At 35.2% G+C, this 27,817-nt stretch overlaps 5 protein-coding genes across 7 annotated transcripts in view; 3 read left to right on the top strand and 2 right to left on the bottom strand.

Annotated features, from left to right (window-relative positions):
• The first annotated feature begins 2,296 nt into the window (after nucleotides 1–2,296).
• LOC111498699 (urea-proton symporter DUR3) lies at nucleotides 2,297–6,168 on the top strand. The gene is given in 10 exon segments (XM_023150037.1): nucleotides 2,297–2,603; nucleotides 2,761–2,868; nucleotides 2,955–3,050; nucleotides 3,663–3,745; nucleotides 3,847–4,067; nucleotides 4,141–4,403; nucleotides 4,511–4,749; nucleotides 4,838–5,487; nucleotides 5,573–5,715; nucleotides 5,718–6,168. Coding segments are annotated over 10 exon segments (2,265 nt in total). The 5' UTR covers nucleotides 2,297–2,420; the 3' UTR covers nucleotides 5,997–6,168.
• A 543-nt stretch (nucleotides 6,169–6,711) lies between these two features.
• Nucleotides 6,712–8,639, bottom strand: LOC111498704 (acyl-CoA-binding domain-containing protein 1-like). Of its 2 annotated transcripts, XR_002720851.1 has the most exons (5): nucleotides 8,501–8,639; nucleotides 7,314–7,431; nucleotides 7,137–7,199; nucleotides 6,802–6,986; nucleotides 6,712–6,741 (listed from the first exon to the last, which is right to left on the bottom strand). XR_002720851.1 is itself a non-coding variant. In XM_023150043.1 (4 exons), the coding sequence occupies exons 1-4, from the start codon at nucleotides 8,510–8,512 to the stop codon at nucleotides 6,910–6,912; spliced, it is 270 nt and encodes an 89-aa protein (XP_023005811.1). In that variant the 5' UTR covers nucleotides 8,513–8,639; the 3' UTR covers nucleotides 6,752–6,909. The 2 variants fall into 2 exon arrangements, 1 of the variants encoding a protein (XP_023005811.1); XM_023150043.1 differs by lacking the exon at nucleotides 6,712–6,741 and having other exon boundaries at nucleotides 6,752–6,986.
• Nucleotides 8,640–12,506: 3,867 nt separating this feature from the next.
• Nucleotides 12,507–16,641, top strand: LOC111498275 (ATP-dependent Clp protease proteolytic subunit 4, chloroplastic-like). The gene is made up of 2 exons (XM_023149384.1): nucleotides 12,507–12,980; nucleotides 15,827–16,641. The coding sequence occupies exons 1-2, from the start codon at nucleotides 12,580–12,582 to the stop codon at nucleotides 16,308–16,310; spliced, it is 885 nt and encodes a 294-aa protein (XP_023005152.1). The 5' UTR covers nucleotides 12,507–12,579; the 3' UTR covers nucleotides 16,311–16,641.
• A 1,106-nt stretch (nucleotides 16,642–17,747) lies between these two features.
• Nucleotides 17,748–24,495, top strand: LOC111498273. Of its 2 annotated transcripts, XM_023149380.1 has the most exons (11): nucleotides 17,754–18,673; nucleotides 19,407–19,459; nucleotides 20,359–20,496; nucleotides 20,698–20,746; nucleotides 20,818–20,870; nucleotides 21,043–21,722; nucleotides 22,361–22,425; nucleotides 22,535–22,577; nucleotides 22,946–22,994; nucleotides 23,306–23,434; nucleotides 24,023–24,495. In XM_023149380.1, the coding sequence occupies exons 1-11, from the start codon at nucleotides 18,488–18,490 to the stop codon at nucleotides 24,144–24,146; spliced, it is 1,569 nt and encodes a 522-aa protein (XP_023005148.1). In that variant the 5' UTR covers nucleotides 17,754–18,487; the 3' UTR covers nucleotides 24,147–24,495. The 2 variants fall into 2 exon arrangements, with proteins under 2 accessions (XP_023005149.1, XP_023005148.1); XM_023149381.1 differs by lacking the exons at nucleotides 22,946–22,994; nucleotides 24,023–24,495 and having other exon boundaries at nucleotides 17,748–18,673; nucleotides 23,306–23,420.
• An 891-nt stretch (nucleotides 24,496–25,386) lies between these two features.
• The window catches only part of LOC111498274, a 6,255-nt gene continuing 3,824 nt past the window's right edge, over nucleotides 25,387–27,817 (bottom strand). Inside the window, exons 3-5 of the mRNA XM_023149383.1 lie at nucleotides 27,053–27,178; nucleotides 26,765–26,892; nucleotides 25,387–25,989 (exon numbers count right to left, since the gene is read on the bottom strand). Of these exons, the coding sequence (XP_023005151.1) occupies nucleotides 25,677–25,989; nucleotides 26,765–26,892; nucleotides 27,053–27,178 (567 nt within the window). The 3' untranslated portion in view covers nucleotides 25,387–25,676. The remainder of the gene's footprint in view (nucleotides 25,990–26,764; nucleotides 26,893–27,052; nucleotides 27,179–27,817) is intronic.

Below are 27,817 nucleotides of genomic sequence, written 5' to 3'. Positions count from 1 at the left end.
TACGACTCAAGTCTCATCAACTGAAAATATTCATACAACAATTCAGCTATCAAATTGGACTAACTAATAATGAAAAATTTTAATTTTTTTTTTTTTTTTTCCTTTTTTTTAACGGCTACTTACTGTTTTACGTTTCAAAATCTTGGTTTTAATATTTTATTTTGAATTTCATTTCCAAATTAAAATGTTTATCTTCTAATAGTTTAACTAGTTTTCTCTATAAATTTTGAAATGGGTTTACCTGATGTTTTTTCTTTTATAAAAAATAATTTTGTTTTATAAACTAATTTCAATACGAAAATGCTATTCTAAAATTTAGAAAAAATAGAGAATCTAAATTTAAATATTTAAAAATACCTGAATTAAAACTAAATACAAAATATAAGGAGACGCAATATTTCAATAATTTGATTGTAAAATAACAAAATTCAAACCATTAATTTTGATTTAGTTTTTTCAAAATATTAATATTTTTAAAATATTTATTTTGATTTTGATACGTTTAAAATTAATATTTTGTTCCCTTGTTTCATTACTTTTAAAACATGACTAATTTCATCTTGAAATGAGTGGATGGCAACTAATCTTAAAATTCTAATTAAAAATTAAATTAAAATTTTAAGATAAATATATATATATATATATATATATATATATATATATATATAGATTTAGGTAGAAGATAGGGGAAGACAAACAATAAGATATGTGTGGAAGACAAATCAAAACCCGAAAAAAATCCGAAAAATTTAGAAATTTAGTTTTTAGGAGTATAAAATATTTCATTAATACTCTTAAATTTTTTTAAAAACTTCAAAAATATCTTTATAAAGTTTTTTTAAAAAATCAAAATATATTTATATTTAGTGCGACGTTTCAAAAAATATTCATAAACTTTCATAGTTTTTTTTTTTTTTTTTTTTTGTAAATTGAAATTAATATCATGTTTTTATAAAATAACAATAAAAAACTGCAATAATTAAAGCAGATGAGAGACCAAAATTCCAAATATAAAAACATTCCATACTAATAATGTTATTGAATTTCTTAACATCATCTCGATTCAATTTTTTGGTTTTTAAAACAAATGTCTTTGTTCGTTTGCTATTTTAACATACAAGGCTTGAAGTACAACGGAGCAACCTTTCAACATACAAGGCTTGAAGTACAACAACAAATTTTCACAAGTTTGTAAATAATTAAATAAATTTTAATACGATTCAATGACTTAAACAATTAATTTGAGGGTTAAGACCTTTTTGATCGAGTCAACCCGAGTAACCCAAAAAAGGGTTTACAACCCAACCCAACCCTACCTAACACAACTTTTAAGAGTGTTATAAAAATTAAGAATATTTGACATTTATAACAAATGTTAACGATGTATAATAACTTTGAAATTTGAATTTTATGGGATTTTAGTTATTAACCTAACATGTACTATGAATAAGTATAATTTTTTTAATTATTAAAAAAAATTGACCAACTCGATGTCCCAAACCAACCGAAAAAAATAAGGAGTTGGGTTGGATTGCGAACTCTATATACACTAACCCAATCAACCCCAAAATTTCAAGTTGGTCCAAAAAAAAATTCCGACCCATATACATCCCTAATAATTTTCACTCGACTTCCTCGAGAAACAATATATAAGAATTATATATAAATTACAACTGAAAACTAACTTGGTTACTAAGGTGTTGATTCATTTTGAGGCCACCAAATAATCAATAGTTAGCGTCTTAATTATGATCTGTCGCCAACTGAATTTATTACAAACTTGACTGGTAGCCAGCTTGGTTTAGCATTTTATTGTTCTTTGGCGGTTCAAATTTGCACACAATTTAACTATTTAATAGCTTTCTTATTCAGTTCACTGCATACTTGTTTAAATATAGCAACTATTATAATTAAGTGCCTCAACAAGTTCTTCATCAACATTCAGACGCAAAATTACCTCTTATAATATTCAATTGATGTCATCAAGAAAGATACCAATTGGCCCACCTCCAAAAGATTCCTGCCCTGTTTGACTGAGCTGCATCTTGCAAGTTGTCCATAAGTATCTGCATCAAAGATTTCAACTCAAAAACAGTTCTTAGTAGCAAATTACATAAGAAGAAGAAGAAGAAGAAGAAGGAGAAGAAAGGGCCAAACTTCGAGTTCGGGTTCTTCAGTTTCGAGTTTGTGATTTAAACTCATAGGGACTAGAGATTCGAACTTTTGAACTCGTAGCTCGTACGAACAAAAAAGATATTTCAAATTGTGAACAGTACATTGTTCAAAGACTTTTCTCATTTCTTTGCCTTCTCTTTCACAGGTCTGGCAAGTCAACTTCACTGAAGTCCACTTTAGCTGCTGAAGAGTTTAAAGCCATTAACTAGCGGTAGCTATCAAGCTATTCCATTGGTTCAATAACCATGGCTGCTTCTGTGCCTAAGTGCCCACCATTTGACTTCGCCGACAAGTACTACCAAGCGACGGCTGCCGGCTGTGTGCGGCAGAGCAGCTTCTTCAACGGCCAGGCTGTTCTTGATCAGGGCATTGGCTATTCTGTTATTCTTGGCTTTGGAGCTTTTTTCGCTGTCTTCACATCTTTCTTGGTTAGCTTCCTCACTTTCCACTCCAATTCTTGCCCTCCTCTTCTTTGAGCCCTGATTGTTACTCCTTGTTCATCTAAGAAGTAATTACTTACGAAATGAACTAAATTGTTATAAACGAAAGTTCAGAGACTAAATTGTTGACAACGGGGTGGTGCAGGTATGGCTGGAGAATCGATACATAGGGAGTAAGAAGACATCAGAATGGTTCAACACAGCAGGCAGGAGTGTGAAGACGGGGCTAATTGCTAGTGTGATTGTGTCTCAGGTAACTTTGGCAGATTCTTATGTTTGTGGTTTGTGTATGTGGTTGGCTTGGTTTGGCTGATATGAATGGTTTGTTTGTTTATGAAGTGGACATGGGCTGCCACCATTTTACAGAGCTCCAATGTTGCTTGGGAGTATGGAGTTAGTGGACCATTCTGGTATGCTAGTGGGGCTACCATTCAGGCAAGTTCATCCCCAAGTTTTTAGCTTATAGCTTATTAGTCGAAGTTAGGAGAATATTAGGGGCTAAGTTTGCTATTCTGATCATTTCTATATTTGGTTTTCACTAAGAATTAAGAAAAAAAGTTAGGATGATCAATAACAACAAAACAACTATCAGTCAACTTCAAGTGACGACTATGGTGTTGTAATAGCCCAAGTTCATCGTTAGCAAATATTGTGCTCTTTGAGTTTTATCTTTCAACTAGTCACTGGTTGGAGTAGGGCTAGATCCTCTCTATAGTAGACGCGTTTTAAAACCGCGAGGCTGGCGGCGATACGTAATGGGTTGAAATGGACAACATCTACTAGCGGTGGGCTTTGGCTATTACAAATGGTATCAAAGTCAGATACCGGGCGGTGTGCCAGCAAGGACGCTGGGAGGGGAACGAAGCATTCCTTATAAGGGTGTGGAAACCTCTTCCTAGTAGATGCGTTTTAAAACCTTGAGGGGAAGCTCGGAAGGGAAAACCTAAAGAGGACGATATCTATTAGCAGTGGACTTAGGCCGTTACAGGTGTTACAGGTACAGTGAGTGTGTTAGTGGATAAATGAGTGCATTGACAAATGATTCAGGTTCTTCTATTTGGAATAATGGCTATAGAGATCAAAAGGAAGGCCCCAAATGCTCACACAGTTTGTGAAATTGTAAGAGCTCGGTAAGTTAGGAAGTTCCATCTACATGTTGTTCTACAAGTTTTTGTTCTGCTCCTTTGGCCATGCCTCTTATTTGGCTATGTTTCTGTGTGGTATCTATCAGTTGGGGAACTCCTGCACATATAGTCTTCCTTGTTTTCTGCTTCATGACAAACATCCTAGTAACAGCCATGTTGCTTCTTGGCGGTTCAGCGGTGGTCAATGCACTCACCGGAGTGAACATTTTTGCTGCAAGCTTTCTTATACCGCTCGGAGTTATCGTATACACACTGGCTGGAGGATTAAAAGCCACTTTCTTGGCTAGCTATATCCATTCTGTAATAGGTATTCCTTTCTAGTCAAGGCTCCCTAATATTAACTTCTTGTTGATGTTGGTATGGTTTCTTTTTTGTTGCAGTTCATGTTATTCTGGTCATATTCGTGTTCCTCGTTTATACGTCGAGCAGCCAGCTCGGCAGCCCCAGTGTTGTATATGATCATTTGATGGAAGTGGCTAGCAAAGCTAGAATGTGCCAGGAACCAATTTCCCACGATGGCCAATCTTGTGGCCCTGTTTCTGGGAACTTCAAAGGCTCTTATGCAACATTGTTGAGCTCAGGAGGGCTTGTTTTCGGGATTATTAATATTGTAGGCAACTTCGGTACTGTTTTTGTTGACAATGTGAGATTTTCGTAGAACGATGTTTAGTTATCTCCATCGAGTTTCAACTTAAGTAATCACTTTTGTCTACTTGATCTGAGGTGGATCCTAAATGTTGTAAATTTCAGGGATATTGGATGAGTGCAATAGCTGCAAGGCCATCATCAACTCACAAGGGATATTTGGTGGGAGGTTTGGTCTGGTTTGCAGTTCCATTCTCTTTAGCAACTTCACTTGGTTTAGGCGCACTTGCCCTTGATCTACCAATAACTACAGATGAGGCTAGCCGAGGACTTGTGCCCCCTGCCACTGCTATAGCTTTGATGGGAAAAGGAGGATCTGTTCTTCTCCTTGTCATGCTTTTTATGTAAGTTAAGAAGAAGAAAGATTCAATTCAAGCAAACAAATACGATCGGGAAACCGAAAGCTAATCTCGCTAAACTAACTATCAACAGGGCTGTAACTTCTGCTGGTTCATCCGAGTTAATAAGTGTATCGTCCTTGTGCACGTACGATATCTACCGAACGTACGTGAATCCTAATGCTAGTGGAAAGAGCATCCTAAAAGTATCAAGAGCTGTTATTCTAGTGTTTGGATGTTTCATGGGGCTGCTGGCAATAGTTCTTAACAAGGCTGGAGTTTCATTGGGATGGATGTATCTAGCTATGGGAGTGTTCATTGGTTCAGCAGTTATTCCAATAGCCTTTATGCTTCTGTGGACTAAAGCGAATTCCAACGGAGCAATTCTTGGAACGACCATCGGCTGTGTTCTTGGAGTCATAACATGGATCTCGGTCACGAAGATCGAGTATGGCGAGGTTAACTTGAATACTACAGGTAGAAATGCACCTATGCTTGCTGGGAATCTTGTCTCTATACTTTCAGGAGGGATTATTCACGCCATATCTAGCCTGTTATCACCTCAAAACTATGACTGGGAGACCACTAGGAAGATTTCAACTGTTGAAAAGGACAACGGTGAAATCCCATCAGAAGAGTACAAGGAGGAAAAATTGATGAAAGCAAAAGCATGGATAGTGAAATGGGGCGTTGGATTTACCATAGTAATTGTTATACTATGGCCTCTTTTATCTCTTCCAATAGGTAATTTCCTTTCATCTTGTTCATACTATTGAAGAACACTAAGAAAATAATGGTGGATTACTTTGTGTGTTTCTCTATTGTGCAGGAGAGTTTAACAAGAAATATTTCACACTTTGGGCTGTAATAGCAATAGCATGGGGAACAATAGGTTCTGCTGTAATTATTTTCTTACCATTGATCGAAAGTCGGGAAACTTTACGGGCTGTGATGCTTGGAATGTTTACGAGTGCGATAAACTCGGCGACACGATGGACGAAATGAGTCTGAAGTTGTATTCTTCAGTCATGGCTGTACCTGAATCAGAGAGAATTTAGTTGCTAGAGAAGAAGAAGAACGCAAGGAAGGAGGATTTACTGGATATACCTGATCATGCTGCTCCTTGGCCACCTGAAAGAAGCAGATGTGTTGACAAAAAGTTAATTGGAAAAGATGTGAAAAAGGGTACGAAATTAAGGCCAAGTAGGCTGAAAATCAGAAATTTTTTCCTTGGTGTGGCCAATAGTGTTTGAAGTTTCTTGTTTATTTCATGTGATTAGGAGAGTTCTGTTTGATCCTTTTCTACCTCTGTGGCTTTGTGTATTTGTTGGTGTAAATGTGTATTTGTTGTTATGAATAAGCTCAAAAGGGTTAAAAATATAGTAAACGAGTTCAATTAAAAATAAATGAATTGCTCAGGTAGAATATTATTTTCATCGATCTTAAACCAAACTAAAACATAAAGTTCTTCACACTTTCGTCCTCCAATCAAGTATAAGTTAAAAGAGAATTTTGATCAAGAATAGGGCTTATAAGTCCGGCCCTTGTCTTAGCTTTTTCAATCAAATGACAGTAAACAAATATACTATTTCCTACAAAATAATACTCAATAAAAAATAATACTCATATGTGGCAATTCCACAAGAACTGCAGGATCTTCGGCAGCATGAATTTCCTGAAAAAACGAAGTCAAAGCACCTAGGTTCAGGGCCAAACCAACTACCAAGAGCACTCGTCCATAAACGAGTAACGGGTACAAATAACATAAAGAAATATAACCAACCTTTATCATTAAACCCAAAAGATTTTGGGATCTTTAATTAGAGAAGAATCCACAAAATTTGATGAGATTTTTCAAGGCAATGATCAAATTGTTAGAAATTTTGAAGTGTAAAACTAAATTGGTATTAGGTTCAATAGCTAAATTATTACAAATTTGACGTTCGAAAGGACAAAGACTCAAGTTCGCACTGTCCTGCTTTTAAGGACATCAGATATCTGAATTTGGTTAAAGGGTTGAGAAGATGGATGCATTGGCAAACTCTGAAAGAATAATACTAACAAATGGTTCATTGACGCAGAATTTAGATACATACGATTAAGGTACTGAACTTAAACAAGAATTATTTGAGCATCATTGTCCATACAGATAATTAAAGAAACTCATCAGTTAGCTGCAGCTGACTCTTGCAACTGTTTCACCTTGGTGATATAGTCGCTCATTGCATCATCCTTGGATTTTGCTGCAAAATTATTTCAGTCTCTTCGATCAAAGCTCAATTCTGGTAAATTCTTAATTTCACAAGCAAGCTCCCCCCCAACTGAATAGTAAAGGTTTGCCGCCTATAGAAAAACTAGCAAAAATGTTCTATATAAACATACTAAAACATTACCTTCAACGGCCTTCCAGGCATCCCATTTGGCTCTGTCCCTCTGGTTGAACACTCCAGGGCGGCCTACAAATCAGTCATAATTGCAATAAACGGTTTAAGTGGAGGGCTTGATCACATAATTCCAACTACACACAGCGTTTCTACAGAAATTGCATTCGAGTGGAAGAAAGAACTGACTAGTGTTCACGGCTCCAACAGTGGCTTGCTTGTATAGTCCATAGAGAATGAGTTTGTTTTCATTGCTTGTGTTCTCCGACAAGGTCTTTGCCTTTTCAGCATACTCTTCAAATTCTTCCTGCAGAACTAAGCCTCATCAAATTGTGGCACAGACTACATGCATTTAGATTCATACTCCATAGAACGAACGCCACAAAGATACCATTTGTTCTTACAATTCTCTGCACCTACTGCTCTAACATCTAGGGTCCTGTTAGGCTAATCAGAGTTCTTGCACAACTTCAAGCAATCAATTTATCAATTTGGGATAAAATCGAGTCAGCATTTTAATAACTGCGAAATTACTTTACTACAGTCTCCGTGATACTCGATCGAATTCGCCAATTACTGAAAGTCGTTGAGTGGAATATTCTCGTTGGAAGACCACTTTTGCCTTTTCATTTCACATTTCTCGGAAAAATGAGAAATGACGGAGATGGAAACGACCGTGATGTCATTTCCAACCTCGGATTTAAGTTTCAACCTGACGTGATTAAGGCCGCCAGCGTCAAAGTACGGCCATGCAAATTAAGCCACGGAGAACAATGAACAGAGAGAGAAGGAAGTAGTACAATATTTATCCCATAAGTATGCAAGGAGAAATACCTATCAATCTGGAAACCACCAGATATCGTTCATACTTATAAAAATTCCCCGTCTATACTTAAGTAGATTTTCACGGCCTATCCTATAAGTAGGCAAGGAGAAACATCATGTCTAAAGTTTAGTCCCTGAGCTTTCACACCTATGTTTAAGTAGATTTTCACGGCCGGTGATCTGGAAACCATCAGATATCGTTCATACTTCGAGAGGATTACGTAATCGACTCAAAAAACAGATCCGAAAAGATAAATTAAACAGAAAGCAACGAACGCTAACCAATCAATTATACTGGCAATGCGGGACTATGACACCAAACAGAAAATATGCAGTGATCTGTAGCCATTCCTCAATTCAATGTCAAGATCAGCAAGCAAAACTTAAAGCATAATCGTTCAACATCGAATCACGTACACAAAACAAAAACAAAAAAATCAACTACTGATCGAACAAGAAATGTCCAGGAAGAGAGAGAGAGCGAAAAAAATCGAAGCTAATAAGCAAAATAAACTTCAGATTGGAGCAGAACAATAAGAGAAGGAACATACCTTCAAACCCATGGCAATTCTTCTTTGTTCCTACACGCTCGAAGCTCGATCACGGTTACGAAACACTAACTAGGAAGAAAGATGAGTGTGGAGCGTATAAATAGACGAGCGAAGAAAGAGGAGCAGAAAAAAAATCGCCGAGTAATTTATCTTAGAAAAATAAAAATTAAATTAAAAAAAAAAGCATAAATCGTCGAACACAGTGGGCCCCATACGGTGGACCTCGGCATATTCCTCCCGATTAGCTATTACGCTACCCTTCGTGGGTCCAATTATTTATTTATTATTTCGATGATCTCTAAGCATTGGATATTCCCATCCGACCTTACGATCTCGACACGTGTCCACATCCCCATCTTGGCAAAGTTGGGAAAAAAAATCATTAAATTATAGTTTCAATCCTCTCTTTAATGCCTTCTTAAATTTTAAATTTTAAATTTGGCTAATAATAAATCATTAATATATTTAACATTTTTTTAATTCCCCAATGTTCTAACAAAAAAAAAAAACAATATTAGATATAAAAGATTAAATATTTTTAAACTTTTTAAAATATGTATGAATTAAAAAACTTATTAATGACTTAAAAATATATGTTATTTTAATTCTTGAAATTGCTTTAAAACAACCCTTTATTAATTTTTCTATTAAAACCATAGAAAAACCAAGTCACAATATAATGTAATAATTGAAAAATAAGTTCACTCGAATTTATTGTTAATTTAAAATAAAATAATTTACTTACAATACAATTATATATATAAATTATTTTAAATCGAACCTACTCGAATTGTTTTATAAATTATTTTTTATTATTTATTTTCCAAAAAATTTTAAAAATGATTTTTAACTATTAAATTGAGCCATAAACTGTTCGAAAATAAATAAAATCCTACTTAATAAAAAAAAATTAATGAATTAAAAAACATAAATAATTAAATTAGTTCTAAAGAAAAGTCTCATCCGATCCGACCAACCCGACCCACAAAGTCGACCAACCCGGCTTTAGTCCAAGAAGGCCCATCATAGAAATTACGAAAGCCCATGATCTTTGATCGACAAGGCCCAATGCGCCTTGTTATGGTTTAATTATATTTTAGTTTTGTTGGGTTATTTTTCAATAATTTTAATCATTAAAAACTAATACTAATAACTTCTTTTTAAATAAAAATAATAAATTTTATTTTAACTTTTTAAAATTTTGAAATAATACTATATCCTTGTGTCTTATAAGGTACAACAATTACATTTACGTGAATCGAACGATCTACCTTCAAAATAATAATTGATATCTTATCTATTAAATTATACTTAAATTAATTATTATTATATTTTTTAATATTGTAATTGGGCGATGATAATTTTACAAATCAAATCATCTAATAAAACCTTTAAAATTTAATAAATAAGATCACGAAAAGAAAAAAAAAACTAAGTTTTCTCACCACAAAAAACTTGTCAATAAATTAAAATTCATTAAAATGCACCTTAAAAATACATAATTTCAGCTTGAAAAATATAGCAACTTTTGCATACTTCATATACTTTTAATTTATCAAAATTCAAAGAAATATGACATTAGAACTAATTTTCGTTAAATTTTTTTTGAGAAACTTAATATCGAGTTTAAGTTATTATTATTTATGAATTATATGAATATAATGGCATGAAAATTTAGTACAAGTAAACTTTGACTATTCGTAAGAAGAAGATACAATTGAAAAATGTAAAATATAATAAACTAATAAAATTATCATAAGATGGAGACTAAATTAAAAAACACGAAGAACTATTATTATTATTATATCCTGGAAAAAAATAATTATGATGCTCAATTTGTTCATAAAGTTTTACTGATAATCCAATAAAACAGAGAAACTCAATCCATCAAGAATTTGACATTACTCGCAGATGATGAGAAGAAAAATATTAATTCTACACAGTAACAATTTCCTCAAACAAATACAAATCTGTAATCAACAGTCTTCTGAAGCGATGAATTGACAAGAAACTTCCACAAGAAGGAAACGCAAACAACAAATCAATTTTACCGAAATCCGCTGTCTCCTCCGAATTTCTCCGGTTTCTCTTCAATCGAATCCTCCGAACTTCATTACATTACTTAACAACACAGAAATTCGTTCATCGAATCGACGGATACGGCGGCGATTTCTCTTCAGATTCCGTTTCAGAGCTATTGATTCTACAGTATCTTAATTGCAAAGAAATTTGTCGTTCTAACCTCAATTGACGGAGAAATTTATCGATAAAAATCTGAGATCGCTTATCGACATCGTCTTCAAAATTTACATAGCTTGAACTCGAAGCACGCTCAAGCTTTCTGACGGAACGATTCTCAACTATTCTCTCATCTTCTAGGAAACTCCGTAGCCCTACCGTCCGATCGTCGGAACCGAATGATCGCAGCCGTCGGGAATTTTGTCGACGAGAGACGCAGAGGCGGAGGAACGCAGTGAGTTTTATCGCGGACTTCTTCAGGCGGAATAGCAATGGCGATTTCTTCTGTGCCATTTTTGTAACTGTTTTGGACACGCAAATGAAAAATACAAAGTGCCAAAACGAGAAAGCTGAATTTATATAGTCGAGTCCAATCGGGTTTTCATTTTATTTTTCAAAATAAAAAATATTGGGGCTTTCCAATCAAATCATTACACGTCAGCGTCATGTTTAAACCAAATGGTTATAGAAAGGGGAAATATGTAGGAGAATTCTCAGACAAAAACAAGCATTACCTTTTCTTATTTTATTATTATTATTATTATTTATTATTATTAAACTACCGAGTTTTTTCAATAATATTTTTAAATTTTAAAATATTTTATAACACCCTACTTTTAAGAAAAATATTAAAAAATAAAATTATTGTGCAACACGAGCGTGTAGGTTACCCATAAGGTAAGTCAAGGGATTTATTGTGTAAACTGATATCATGTGATAAATAACGACTAAAATTGTGAGATCCCACGTTTGGTTGGAAAGGGAAACAAAACATTACTTATAAAGGTGTGAAAATCTCTCTATAATATACACATTTTAAAACTGTGAGGTTGACGACATATGTAATACAATATCTGCTAACAGTGGGCTTGAGCTGTTACAAATAGTATCAAAGATATACACGGAACAGTATGCTAGCGAGAACGCTGACGTGAAATCAAACATTGAGTTGGAATATTTTATTGTGAGAAATTTAATTGCAACTTACAATAATTCTCAAAAAAAAAAAAAAAAAAAGAGAGCAACTTTGAAGTTGTAATGTAATTTCGTGGGAGTCAAAATGTGTGCGCGTTTGCTGGGGTAACGGCGCTGTGACGAATATGGGTGACAGCGCGGTTTCCATTTAAATGAACGTGTTTCTTTTGTTAGACGATACCCAAAGCTTGCTGGGTAAGCAAAAATTATTTTATTATTTTAAGTTATTTGTATACCATATTTATTATAGTAAATATTAATCTATTTTTTTTTAAAAATATTTTATCTTATTTTATTGCATACACGATAATATAATATTAATTTTAATATAATGTAAAAATATTTGTATAATTATAGAAAGTAATTTTAAATTATGATTTTTTTTTTAATAATACTTCTAAAATTAACATTTATTCTACGAATAGTTCTCGTCTAGACTCCTATTTTAATTTTTATTATTGTGAAAATTTTCATTTATTTTTATACGAATTGAAGTGGAAATTCTCTCGATATTCCTTAAAAAAATTGTTTCAAATAAATTTTTAATTGAAAATCTCAACTAAAAAATGTAAAACATTATAATAAATTCAATAATATTTCATAAATTAAAATATAATATAATATTCAATATTTTTTTTATGGGTTTTTAATAAATATATTAATGGAAATTTGAAATTTCAGTTATATTTTTAAAACATAAAAAGTATTTTTTAAGAACTATTATGGAAAATTCGAAAGTTAAAAATATTTTTATTAATTTAGTGTTTTTTTTTTTTTTTTTTTTTCACCCAACAAAATTCCCGAAAGTTATCATCTCTCCGCTTCGTCTTGGTTTTAGAGTTGAAGCAGAGCAGTGCTGTAAATCCATGGAGCTTCTTTCACGGTGTTCTACTCTTGTTCCTCACGCCTCCTCTCTCGGCCATCCGAATTTTCATGGAAAATCTTCAGTTTTCTATCCCAAACGCAAATCCAGCCTCTCATTTCCTTCGTCTTCATCAGTCCTCAAAGCAACCGCTCTTAAACCCTTGAGAGCCCTAGCTCCGCCCTGCTCCGTCCTTATGACGACTCCACAGACGCCGGATTCCGCCCGGAGTGGCGCCGAGACTGATGCCATGGGACTGCTTCTCAGAGAGAGGATCGTTTTCTTGGGGAACAACATTGATGACTTTTTGGCCGATGCCATTATCAGCCAGCTCTTGCTCTTGGATGCTCAGGATTCTTCTAAGGATATCAGACTCTTCATTAATTCCTCCGGCGGCTCTCTGAGGTATGATTTTTTGTACAGTGTAGTTGGTGAAGATGTGGAATATGAGATTCAGGTTCATTTTTATTCTGCATTTCGAACAAGAATATTCATAATATATAGCAATACTCGTGTAATGTAGAGTGAGTTATCATTAGAAATGCTTCTGAATGATGAAAATAATTTGAAATAAGCAAGAACCGATTGTTTGGGAGTTAGTTTTCCTTGTTACATGGAACTGAGCTGGTCCTCTTATTTCTTAGGTGGCTTGGTTGTTGGTAATGTGAGAACTAGAAACACCGTTCTCCTCTCAAAGTGGATGTGCTATGTTCATATTCTTATGTGAAAAGAACGCCCTTAGAAGAGGCTTAATCAAGAGTCAAATTCGGATTGGCAACCTTTGGAGAAACTTAGATCCTAGAATTGATATTGGTAAAACAAAAGATTTCTTTGATCATATTGTTTTCTTGAAGAATGGCAATGGTCGGAGTCATTAATTTTGGGCAAACGCCTGGCTCGATCCGTCTCGTCTTAGCCACATTTTCCAAATATCTTCTCTATTTCGAATGCTGAAGTATGGTTGATCCTCATTCAAAAGATGAAAAGCAGCCATCTAAATCTTAGTAAGGACAAATTTTGTGGGAAGTTTTGAGATATTTGGCTTGTTTCCTTGCAAATCTTTCGCTCTCCAGCTGATCAGTAGAGAAGGCAGGTTGGATAAACCCTATTTTCTCTTATTTGGAAAGTAAAAGACTTTGTTCTTCCTTTGGGCCATGGCTTACAAAAGTCCAAACACTTGTGATTTGGATTCGAATGATGAACTTTTCCATGGCTTTATATAGCAATATATTGCACAAAAGATTTGCATGTGAAGGAACCCCATTTCCTATAAGGACCAATTTCCCAAATCATACTCTTTTGGGAAAAGGGCTAACACTCTTCCTAAGAGAGTAAGCACGCTGGCAAGATCAGAATTCCTTTTCAACAATTAAACATTCAGGTTTCTTGTTCTTTCCCTATGACATTTAGTGGCTGATGATAAAGTGTAGAGGTGGTGGAAGTTTGACTATACCAAAGTTTCCCTAATTACTAAAGTATGGCCGTGATGCTTCTATCATCCGTCTCTCCCTTTTCCTTTGTGGACATTTTGAATGACTTGCTAGGAGTTGTGAAAAAGAGTTGAGAAGTAGGAGAGTTTAAGCATCTTAACACACCGTTCGGAATTGTGCGGTTTCAAAACATCCATATGCTATTATTGTTCTAATTGTATCAAGTTTTACTTTGAGCTAGATAAAACTCGGTGCTACACGAGTACAGATTTATCCTGAAATCAATTAATATGTGTGTGTGTGTATGCATATAATGATGCAACCAATCACTTACAACTAGTTTATGCATTGGAATCAGAACTGAATAGTCCTTTTCAAACTTCAATGGAGAAATTTTGCCTCCTTGAGATTTTTCCTTTCTTTGGTGAGGGGATATGCCTCTTGGGCCACCACTGGGGAAATATTGATGTGCTTGGGTCTGTGTCTAGAGATGAATGTATTCGTCTACTCTACTTTTCAACATGAATGGGAAGATCAACAAACTATGGGAAGACATACATATCTCCCTGATTGTTTATTTAATTTCTGGTTTATTCTTGTTTCCATGATTTGCAGGGTCTTTTTGTACCTTGGGAAATCTTAGAGTAACTTAGTTTATATTTATGTGGCTTACAAATAACCTTTTCATGATCTTTTCTCCGCATCTTTGATTCACAACTAATTTTAATATGGTAAACCTTCAATCACCACCAAACCATCGTTTTTCAAAATGTATATTGGTGTGTAACTACGTAAGGATGCTCATGAGAGGCGTCAGCAGAAGAAACTATGTACTCTGCCTGGGTCCAGTTCATTTGTCAGCAAAGGTTATGTTTTAAGTTCCACATCGATTTATCCTCATTTTGATTAAGAAACACACCTTCCAACTTCGTACTAATCCACATATATCCCAAGTTTGCGGTGTCTTCTTTCAACCAATCGCTGATTACCTCTCTTTTGTACTAGCAATGGAGAATAGAGTTTATACAACATTTGACTCTAAGGTGAGAGATCCCACGTCGATTGGGGAGGAGGAGAACGAAGCATTCTATATAAGGGTGTGGAAACCTCTCCCTAGTAGACGCATTTTAAAACTTTGAGGGGAAGCCCAAAGAGAACAGTATCTACTAGTAGTGGGCTTGGACTATTACAAATGGTATTAGAGCCAAACATCGGGCGATGTGCATGCAATGACGATGGGCTCTAAAGAGGGGTGGACACAAGGCGGTGTGTCAGCAAGGACACTGGGCCCCAAAGGGGGTGGATTGGGGGTCCCACATCGGTTGGAGAAGGGAACGAGTGTCAACAAGGATGTTGGGCCCCGAAGGGGGGTGGATTGTGAGATCCCATATCGGTTGGGGAGGAGAACGAAGTATTCTTTATAAGGGTGTGGATACCTCTCCCGAAAGAGAAATCCGAAAGAGGACAATATCTGCTAGCGGTGGGCTTCAGCTGTTACAAAACTAGTTATCTCCTAAATTAGACTAAGGGCAGAAAGTAGTTTTTTTTTTTCCTTGTCTCCCAGGACTTAAGATTTTAGAAGTGGTAGTGTCATCTTTATAAGTATACGAATTCTCTTGACATTATTCAATTACATGCTCGAGATATCAACTGAATAGGCTTTTTAATATATATTTCTGTTTTCCTTATTCTGTCTTGGGTATTTAGGCTGGGAGGACGTTCAGCTTTCAATGTGACTGCTGGGAATTTAGGTTAATATTTGTTGTTTGGTTGCTGTTCATTAACCGACTGATTTCTTTCTACTAATGTTGTTTTGATTAGTGCTACAATGGCTATCATCGACGTCTTACAGCTTGTGAGAGCTGATGTCTCCACAATTGCACTGGGCATTGCAGCCTCAACAGCTTCCATAATCCTCGGCGGTGGCACTAAAGGAAAGCGTTTCGCAATGCCTAATGCACGTATTATGGTTCATCAACCTCTTGGAGGGGCGAGTGGCCAAGCAATAGATGTCGAAATTCAAGCACGTGAAATCATGCATAACAAGAACAACGTAATCAGAATTATCTCCAACTACACTGGCCATCCATTTGAGAAGGTCCAAAAAGATATCGATCGGGATCGTTATATGTCGCCCATAGAGGCTGTAGAATATGGATTGATCGATGGAGTGATCGACAAAGACACCATTATACCTCTCATGCAACTGCCAGAAAGAGTGAAGGCAACGTTAAATTATGAAGAAATTAGTAAAGATCCCAGAAAATTCTTGACACCAGACGTCCCCGATGACGAGATATACTAGTTTCGAGTGTTTCGATGAACCGTTCTCTAGGCTTTTGATTTAAATGATTCACTTGTAGAATCTTACTTCAGCAAAGTCATGGTAAGTGGAAAATCGAAACTCGATGATGTGCTACATAGCTTTTCGAGTATCGTTTTTGAGCGAAACGTCTCTACTTACTAGAAGTTAGAGGTCAGGGAATTCGGACTCCTTTTTTGTCCATGACATTTTCAAATGAGCAGTCTGAGAAAAGAAAAATTGTCATGAGTATATTTCATAGCTTTGTTTGATTAATTTCTTCTCCATCCCAAACTGAACTGTTTAGTGTCAATAAACTGAATTTCTTATTGAATTTGATTCAGGACTTCCATTTTATAGTTTGACTTAGGGTCCCATGGTTTACTCTATTTTGTAACTTTAAAAGATATCTAATAAATTTATGACTTTCGAGGTTTATATCTAATAAGATTGATAGGTAAATGTATTTTTGAATATTTTTTAAACTTCCGAGTATTTTTTAATTTTTTTAAAGTTTAAAGATATTGTTGGAAGAAATGCGGTTAAGATTTTCCATCCAAAATTTAAGGTAAACCTTTTAAAGTCTCAGAGTATTACCAGTTTAAAGGTATTATTGAAATAAAATTGATAGATTTTTTCATGTGATCTGTTCTTGGGTTGGGTTAAGAGATTTTTTTTTACCGTTCATGTTGTTGTTGTTGAGGGTTGGGTTAAGAGATTTTTTTTTTTACGGTTCAGGTTGTTGGGGGTTGGGTTAAGAGACTTTTTTTTACCGTTCAATTGTTGGGTTGAGTTAAGAGATATTTTATCCTATTTTTTGTTGGGTTGTCGTTAAAAAAAAAATATATTTTTTTAAAATGTTTTATTTATCAACCATTCAATAATTATTTGCATAAGAAGATAATTGTAATATTATTAAATTTTTTTTTAATTTTCAAAACTACTAGTGAGTGAAAAATAAATTCGTCAATCATCACAAGTCAATTTTTCATCGTGAAGTTTTATTTGAATAGTAATTTTGAAAGAATATTTTTTTAAAATATATAATTTTTAGCCGTTTTTATTCGAAGTTTCTATTGCCGCCATGCTTCAACTCATCAACTGTTTACACAACCGTTGAAGACGAAGATTTCTTTCATCCAGCAACTCCCAATCTGAGGAGCAGAAGGCTGATGTTGAAATTTTCTATAAACAATTCAGCAACTAAACCTCAATCGAAGGATGATGTGAAGAATCCGAATCAGAAACCGCATAATTCGTTCGTTGATCGAACAGGTCGGCTTGTTTCTGGCCCTCAAAAGGCCTTCTCCAGCAGCGTACGCAATATCATGAAAGCGCCATTCCAACGGCTTCATAGAGACACTTGCTATTGGTCATTTTCACGTCGCCATCACGATCTGGCTCTATCTCGTAAGGTTTCTCAATTTTTTCATCATACTTTTTGCTTATTTTATTGTATTGATTGAATAAGTCCACTCTGCTTGTTTAATCTAGGGCTTAAAAATTGGATATAGCTTTTCAATCACAACTGCGCCCAATCAGGAAGAAATTTCATGTTATAATATATGTAAAACGACAGATTATGACATTGGAATCCTCAACAAAACCTATATTAATAGATGCCTCAATTCTTTTTAAATCATATCTCTGTGCCTACAATTTGCTGGAGAATTTTGAATGAGCAATAATATATCCTTTTGCAGCATCGCCGAATACACACTTTTTGATTACGTTTGTTGTTAGTTCTAAAGTTCTTACGTCCTAGCTGGTTTTGATATTGCTTGGACGGTCAATGGTTGTGGTTTGACAGGCTTAGAGAAGTTTTATTTCCTTATCACTGTTATGGAGATCTGTTCAATCATAATTTCTGGTCCTTTTTGAGTTTGTGATCTTTGATTTCAAGTTTCAAGTACTGATATTCTTCTGGATAGAAAGAGTTCGAAACATCTTGGTGGGAATCATGATTTCTTAAATTATGTACAAGATTTTGAGAGAAGTTTTGGAGTTTTCAACAGAAAACAGAGTAGCCTATCTCTAATTGAGAGTTTTGATTCTTGTGGAAATTGGGAATTTCAAAGGATAGCCTCTGCATATGATTGTTTTTTTAGCATTATGTGTCGAATTTAGGCATCTTTCTGTCTCGAAATGATCCAAACATTGGAGCAAGTATCATCATAAAGATGGAAGGAAGGGCTGTTTCAGAGTTGTATAGAAACGCAAGTGAGGAGCTATTTCTTAAATCTTGGGTGGAAAACTCAATCGGAATGTCAACACCAACCATGGAGATGATGGGATTTAAGAATTTTTCTCAGAGCTTTCGTACAGATAGTGAGGAACTCTTCAAAAGCTGGTTAACAAATGGAGAGGCAAGAAGCTCTATTACCTTTTTGGCTTTGTTTTACTTGTGGATAAAATAAAGCATAAAGCATAAATTTGTTCAAGAACTGCTGAAATTATAGTTAGGTTCATCAAGCTTTACTGGGTTCAATTGACTGGCAATGGAAATGATAAGATTTTGGTTAATCCCCTGGATGTTTTATGGTGTTCACTAGTATTTTGAAGTCAAGATCCATGGTGGATCCCGAAAATGGAACGGTCCGCAGCAATAACGTGACCGTAAACGTGCCACGAGAAATTTATAACCCATAGCTGAATTTTTCTTACCAGAAAAGATTTGTCATCAAAATGGGACTTCTCTGTTTACAACCACTTGTTTGATTTTTATCCCTATTTTGCTGATATTCTAAGCTCTGATGAAGATCTTTCAACACCTACACTTTTTTGCGTTTCTTAAGGAATTAGACAATATCAGATACTCTAGTGGGCATGAATGACCAAACTCTTGATTTCCAAGATCATATTTGTGATGTTTCATGTATCAGAAAAACCAAAATGAGCTATTGGATAATTGATTCTTGATGTAACTTCATGTTCATACTTCCTAGTGTAATGAAAATGCATCTGATATAACGTAGACAAAATCTGGGCAGATTATTGTTTTATGGAGGCTTGATGGACTTTTTTTTCTCGAATCGAGTTAAATCGTTCATATTCTTGTAACTTGGTTGAATAACTTTGTTGATCTATTTCTTCTTACAGAATGTTAACAACTCATCAGGCCTGGCTTATCGCACTCGACAGGCATCGAGAAGGTTAGCATGTTTATTGCGGTTTCTTGAGATTCTCCAATTGCTTATTAGGACTTTGGTCGTTTGAGATTGTGATATCTTTCCAAGCGAAATTTGTTGAATATTTCTTGTTTGATTTGAAAATGGAAAATGGAAGAAATATGCTAATTTTGTTTACTGATGTCAAATGTTTTCTCTTTGAATACTAGGAGGTTACACATACACACTCACGGCTCTGTACAGCTTTTTCATTTTTCTAGTGTAATTTTATGTCAAATTATGATGACAATTTTGCACCGTTAATGTAACGGCCGAAACCCACCGCTAGCAAATATTGTCCTCTTTGGGTTTTCCCTTCTAGGCTTCCCCTCAAGTTTTTTAAAACGCGTCTACTAGGGAGAGGTTTCCACACCCTTATAAATAATGTTTTGTTCTCCTCCCCAACCGATGTGGGATCTCACAATCCATCCCCCTTTGGGCCCAGCGTCCTTGCACTTGTTCCTTCCCCAATTGATGTGGGATCCCCAAATCCACCCCCTTCGGGGTCTATCGTTCTTGCTGGCACACCCCCTCGTGTCCACCCCCTTCAGGACTCAGCCTCCTTGCTGGCACATCATCCGGTGTCTGACTCTAATGTACCATTTGTAACGGCCCAAACCCACCCCTAACAAATATTGTCCTCTTTGGGCTTTCCCTTCCAGACTTCCCTTTAAAGTTTTTAAAATGCATTTTCTAGGGAGAGACTTCTACACCCTTATAAAGGATGCTTTGTTTTACTCCCCCACCGATGTGGGGTTAAAGTTTTAAAAGAGTGTCTTTGCTTAGAGATTTGGCCTTCATTACCGTGTAAACTATGTATTCAAATATTATCAGTACTTCCACCTTCTTATTTAATGTTTGTTATTACTATTATTATTTTGCAGAATTGCCTCTGAGACTGTTGAACTGTCTAGTCCTCAGTATGTGGCAAAACATCAAAAGAGAATAAGCAATGATATATTGTATCCACAAAGTGCCTCCGTGGCTGATGATGTCGCAGGAGATAATCAACAAACTTTCAGGTTTGCTCTTCAATTTTTTAAGCCACAGCTCTTGTGCTATTGGTAATAATATTGTTCTCTAAATGGAGTTCGCTTGTACCTCAACTTTGTTGAGCATGTCAATATTAGCTTACATTTTAAAAGATGAAAGAAACATAAAAGCTTTGGCATCCCTCTTTTGTCTGTTGGAAGATCTATACGTTTGTCATTTTGAACTTCCAGGGATGTTGTTGAAGGTGAAGTGCAAGGTAGTAACCTCTATCTTGCTAAGGTTTGTTCCTCTCTTCAAAACTTAAGCTAATAAACCATCACAACCTTTTAATATCTCACTATTTTGTACAGGCATGGTTCCATAGTTCTCAACCTATGACAAGAAGTCGATCATCTGAGCTAAGGTAATCATTCTACGCGGATTAATCTTCCACCATGATGATACTGAAAACTTTAACAGAGCGATGCTTATTCATTTTCTATAATCTTCTGTCATCTCTATTGTAAAGTGTCAATTATGTGGATGAACTTATACTCGTCTGTTTTTCAATGCTTTATTTATTAATGGGTATCAAGGAGGAGGTATGCTGCAATGCAAAGCAATCAAAGCTCATTCGGCATAGAGTCCATGCATGACTTGTCAGGGCATGGAGCCAACGCGATGAAACTAGATATCACAAATTCACAGAGTTTCATTGACCCTTCTACTTGTGAGATTCCAAACCAGCCTGTTACATTTGTATCCACATCCAATTCATCGGCATCAATGTTCAATGCACCAAACATGTATGATGTAGATAAAATTTCTTCTGTTGTAAACATGCTAAAGGGCACATTAGAACGGAAGAAACTAAATAACCAGATTGAAAAAGTGGCACCGGAGGATAGTTCAAATGCACATTTTGGCAACCTTAGTTTCGATCGAAGCAGTGACAGTTATGTACATCAAATACCGAACAGTCTCGAGGAATTTTCCACTGTTCAAGTCGTGGATAATAGAATTTTACAGACGGTTGAGGGATCAGCAGAGCTCGGTTTCGATGCTTTCGTATATCCTGTAAATCCCATTCAGTCAGGTAGAGTTTCTCAAGAACCTTCTCAAAGTGAATCTTCTGCTGCTGCTGCAGTAGTTTCATCCGGTTTTGAGGCGTGTGGTGGTCTTAGCAACTCAACTCTAACTCATAGCAACGGTGCAAGCTCAAGGAAACAAGTTGCAGGCAATCAGAGCGTAGAAAATGGATCATCACGATCTAAAGGTAGCCAATCTGTTCAATGATAAATGTTGTGTTATTCTTTCGTCATTGATTTCAATTCTAACCTCGTTGGCCTTGTCCATGGATGCATATTTAGCGATGATTTTAGATTTTTTCTAGCTCGTGTCAGTGGTTAGGAAGGTTCTTGATTTCTGAATGTCAACACCTTTGATAGCCATATAATCATTCATTGCTCCATTTGTGGTTGTCTTCAGAAAAATCCTTCAAAACTAGTGGAGCTATGTACATTTGAAACGTGAATCGAAAATTTCCTAAGTTCAGGTTTTACTTACAGATCCATCAATTATCATCTTCTCCCCTTGCATGAACAAGACTGTAGGCAGCGTTTGTAGAGGCTGTATAAAGTAGAGTTTCTCAGTCTGTCAGGTAGATTCAACATTGGTTAGGAAGGAGAACGAAGCATTTTTATAAAGGTGTAGAAACCTCTCCTTAGGAGACATGTTTTAAAAAACTTTGAGGAGAAGCCCAAAAAAGAGCTAGAAGAGGAAAATATTTGTTAGTGGTGGGCATGAGCCGTTACAGTTAGCATTGTCCAACACTAGATATACATTTTCATTTGTTTCTATTATTTCAGTTAACAAGTGTTTTTTTTTTCTTTCTTTGCCTTCATGTACTTCAAGTTTCATCCAGTGGGACAGCAGACTTCAGAGAAAGAATAATAGACAACTTAAAAGATGATAGAAAGGTGCGCTTTTTTCCCGCATGGTAGAAGCCTTTACAAATTAAGCTGTTTTCCCTACAGGCTTATAGTCAGAATAACCTTCTTTTGCTGTCTATGTTGGCATTGATTGCAGAGGAGTGTAATTCGTTCCGGGTCCGTAACATCAGCTGCTTCAGGTGAGTACTTATATTTTAAACTACAATGATATATGCCTATTATTTCCGTCCCTTCAGGACATCCAACCAAATTAGAATGATACTAAGAATATTATCATGACACCTATCTATGCATTTCCTGTTATACGATGAACAAATGAGTCCTAATGAATCACTTTAAATTAAATCTATTTTGCTATGAGTGATGTACACTTCTATTTAGGATCATCTAGAGGCCACCATAGTACAAGCACCTTCTTAGGTTCAACTAACTTGCAAAAATCTTGGTGTTTAACCTTTATTACTCTAATTATATAGTTGCTAATCTGAAGTCATAAACGATTAGTAATGGAGCCAAATTATTTTGCTTACCAATAAAATTCTCGCAGTGGACAAAGGAGATCCCACAAAGAAACGCCGGGTGGAGCGATCACGAAAGTATGTAAAAGATCTCTGTTGCTGGCTTTCTGCTGGTGATTAATATTGTTAGGGTAATTAGGCAAAATGATGCACATATTTGGGTATTATTATGAAACTAGAACAACAAATTTGCTCATGCTTGTGATGATAGAAGTATATCTCTCAATATGCATAAACTATGACTGCAAGAATTCAATTCTAGTAATTGATTTGATGCAAATTTAGTTTAGTAATCATTTTGGGGAATGGAAGCAAGCTTTTCTATGCTTGTGTCGTATTTGTGTGAAAATTTGAACTCTCAACTAATTCTCAAATACTGGTAATTGCAGAATGGCAGAGGCGAAGGAGAGGAACATGACACCAACTATTCCATCAGATATGCAATCAGTTCTGAAGCGGTGTGACAATCTTGAGAAGGAAGTGCGGTCACTAAAACTCAATTTGTCCTTTATGAATAGGTAACAGCACCAATTATATTAACTAGGATTCAACAGAATATTAGAGGTGTTTTAATCTTATTAACATGCATTCAATATTCTTGGCGCAAAAAGGATCTCTATGTTTTAGGATAATAACGTGTTCGTTGAAATGATATGAATTTTGTCAAATTACAATTCTCTTTAATAAAAGTTTATGAATTTTAAAAAGTGTCTCGTAGGTTTCTAAACTTTCAATTTCATGTCTAATAAGTTTAACTTTTAAAATGTTTAATAGGTCTCTAAGCTTTCAATTTTGTGTTCATAGGTCCATGACATATTTAAAAGTTTAAGGACTAAATTTGTAGTTTAACTTAAAATTTTTCATTTCTCCGCACAGTTCAGATCCATACACTAAAAGATGTATATTTATGCCTAGCTGAAAGCGTTTATTTTGAATGAAGTTTTATCTTTATTTTCCTGTCAAGTATGCTGTAATTAGGTTTTTCAAGACTCGGTGAAGACGAACTTCTGATGTATTAACCATAAATATCTTTATTTCTCATCTCTTGCTTTTCATTTTTCTTAACTACAAAGATCTAAGAACCAAGTTCTTGATAATGAATGCAGGAAGGATTCTGAGCAGACTAAGCAGATAGAGGATCTTCAGAAGCAGAATGAGGACTTAGCAGATGAAAAAGAATGCCTACTTGAAGAGATTGAGAAGATTCTCTCAGAAACTGGAAGAATGTGAGAGTTTTATTGTCTTAATTGGACTGAGACACCCTCCACCCAAATTATGTCAAGGCATAACCAAAACTTCAGAAAGGGTCTAACAATTATTTGCATTATTGGTCTTGGGAGTTCACAAATTATCTGCAACTCTCAGAAAGTTCACAAACAGATTGTTAATTGGTTGTGTATTACTTGAGATATATGTATGAATGTCCAAAATATTCAGTAACCAGGGACAGGTACTGACAGATGAGTGTATTTGGTTTCAATCGGCTCGCATACTGTAAAGCTCAAAATCTGTTGTATTTTCTTGATCGATGTTTTCTGTTTGGCATATGTTGAAATGAAGACTGACATTGTTCGAGTCCCATACTTCGATATAAATCATTCTACAAATATAACAGTTTCTAAATGGGGTGAGGCCATGATTTTGGAAAAGAAAGACTGCTGGCTTTGTTGGTAAAGTTCAATTGTGGCCGAGTGATTAATAAAAGTCGGGTAAATAGTAAAAGGATTAGAGGCATGGTTTTGATGAGCGAGGTGATAGTCAGTTTAGTTTTCTACCTAACAAAACCAAATCAATTAGTTTTTGTGAGATCTCACATCGGATGGAGAGGAAAACAAAACATTCCTTATAAGAGTGCGAAAACCTCTCCCTAACAAACGCGTTTTAAAATCGTGAGGTTGATGGCGATTTGTATTAGGCCAAAACAAACAATATCGACTAGCGGTAAACTTGGCTGTTACAAGTGGTATCAATGTGCCAACAAGGATATTGGGCCCCCAAGAGATGTAGATTGTGAAATCTCACATTGGTTGGTAGTTGGAGATGAAAACGAAACATTTCTTATAAAAGGGTGTGGAAACCTTTTTTTAGCAGACACATTTTAAAAACCTTAAGCGAAAAGCCCAAAGAGGACAATATCTGTTAACGGTAGGTTAGGACTGTTACACTAACTACCTACTTAGAATACAATGTCATTCAACATCTAAATGTAATAAGACAAGACAGTTGACTAAAAAAAATAACCGAAATGCACATAATTTCACTCGAACACTCTTTGCGTGTATGTGGTGTACATGTGAAGTATGAAAATGTTGTTTCTTTACACTTCATTCCCTGGGATTATGCGATTTATAAGCTAATACTAGCTCATGAACTTGAAAACAAATCCCTATAATCAGAACTAGGTCCTTAATCGAAGTTACAATATAAATTATGCTCCTAAATAAAGAAGAATGGCTAAAAAAAATCAAGATAGTGGAAATAGTTAGCCATGTTTTCCATTTTAGAAAGAGACAAGTACCTTGAAGCGATAACAGCAAGCCCAGATAAGTCCGGAAAACTTGAGAACAGCTTCTGTAATCATATGTAAGTCCACTTCTTCTCGTTATCTCATTAATATCATCATACATATTTCTACAAACAGCCAAATTTAATAGATTCTAACAAACCAGTTATCTGGTACCGATCCACTGCAAAAAAAAGGCTACATTTACTTTCTATTGTTTCAAATGTTGAAACTCAATGATCCAAACTTTCATTTGATCAATCTGAGGACCATAGCCTACTTTTTAGAATATTGAAAATCTCAGGAAGGCTAAGCCTTTTTCCATACTGGATAATTAACCAACCTACAAAGGAGAAGTATGCTACCAGAAAACAAGCACGATTCAGGTGGATAAAAAACCTTGTTGTGAAGTACCTAAGCATCCAAGGTATCAGTGGTTGTAGGACCCTTAAGACAGTAATGGTGATCAATGAAGTCGAGAAACCTGTCATAAGTCCAGCCAACATATCCCACCTCCAAAATATAGTTCTTTCCTTGCTGGAATACCAAGATAGCAATAGTTTCGTGCACCTGTAAACCAGTAGAACGATGATAATCAATTATTGAATCAAGCAGTTCAGTACCAGATCAAGCGGCTACTAAACTATTCGGAACTTTTTTGAGGAGCTCTAAGATGTTTTATGAGATACAAATAAGTGGAATTAATACATTGGTAATCTTTAAGTTGACTATACAATGACAAAACATCGTCAGCAATTGGATTATGTAATACTTGACAAAACAATGGATCATACCTTCAGGCAGGAGCAAGAATTCACATTTCAGGGTGTTTCTATGTATCAAGATTTCAATGTGGAAGAAATGGGTAATTAGCACTAGTTAAAAACCAGTATGCATGAAGGAGAAAATCATAGTAAAAGATGCAACAAAGCAGAAGGTTTCCAGTTCAATGGTTAATGTTGTTTCGAAAGATGATAGAGATTGATCTTGGTTCTCTAGCAAGTCAGCTTGAGAGATCTTTTGAGCCCAGCTCCGCCTAGTAATGAAGATTCTTTCCCGTTATCTGGTCAAGCATAGCCCTTGTTCGCTCCTTTACCAGTATTGGTAGATTTTTTTTTGCAAAGAAAAAAATATTTACAGATGCAACTGCATCCAACTATTCAAGATGACACCGTGATAAGACAAAAATGGCAGACTGCAATACACATATTGCCTATAAGACTTAAGAATTCCATGCAAACGATGAAAAAATATAAGAAATGCAAGTCAATACTACCTGCAAAATTAACAAACTCTTCCATATTCAAAGCCACAATTGGAAAAAGTTGGTAAAAAAGTAACTTACAGGAAATAGTATCTTTTAATCATCTCAACTTTTGTAGGTTCTTGAGCTTGACAGCTGGAAAAGCCATCATAGTCTAAGCTCACTGTGGAAATGTCAGATGAGTACCAGCAGCCATATGTTTCATTCACCTAATCGAAGAACAACATAGGAAGTGTATTAGAAGTAAATAAAACAGAAACTGGTTAAGATGGTGAATACCTTATCTGTGTCCTTTGTAAACAGAATAATCTAAGGACTTCAAATCTATGCAGTAAAATCAATCATGGGTGAGATCCATTGCTAGTGCACCTTGAATTTATCTTTAGCCAACCATGCAGCACCAAAATTAGGCCTGCATTTATGAGGAAGGGCCTCATTTGGAGCCTCTGCCAAAGCCACCCGAGCCTTGCCAGAAAAACGATCCTTCATTTCTACCTACAATTGTGAAAGAGACATAAATCAAGATGGGTAGGGGACAAATACATAAAATCATGGGTAATAGAAAGTATTATAAAAAATTACATGAATATGTTTGTGCGTGAACTTTCAATTATAAACAGTAATTTAGAAACAATTTTAGAGGTGTTCGATATGAGTGTGTCAAAATATTAGAGCTGCAACATGAAAGCACTCAAAATTTTGAATCACAAGCCTCCCAAAAATGAATGCAACAAATAACACCATCCTAATCTTGCTTGCATCGAACTTAAAATTTTACGTAGTCCATTCGAACCATCTCTCATTGATGTCCCTTTCCAATTCTACTTCGAACTTTTCGTTGACATACTTTACCTATAATATCACATAATTTGGGCATGGAGGATACGTATGAAGAATTGAATTAGCAACAAAAAAAAATGAAAACTTTTTAGTAACTAACACATTAGGAGATTTTTTCTTTTCTTTTCTTTACCTGTCCTATTCAGTGATTTGGGTATGGAGAATATGTGTGAAGAATTGAATTAGTAACAAAAAAAGAAAACTTTTAGGTAACTATCATGCAATCATTTGTTCTCTTCTTTTCTTTTCTTTTTTCTTTTTTTTTTTTTTTTTTTTTTTTTTTTTTTTTTTTTT

The sequence above is a fragment of the Cucurbita maxima genome, unplaced genomic scaffold (assembly GCF_002738345.1).
Source record: "Cucurbita maxima cultivar Rimu unplaced genomic scaffold, Cmax_1.0 Cma_Scf00025, whole genome shotgun sequence".
Taxonomy (NCBI): domain Eukaryota; kingdom Viridiplantae; phylum Streptophyta; class Magnoliopsida; order Cucurbitales; family Cucurbitaceae; genus Cucurbita; species Cucurbita maxima.
The sequence above is the reverse complement of the archived record's forward strand: the minus strand, read 5'-3'. Positions and strand labels throughout refer to the sequence as shown.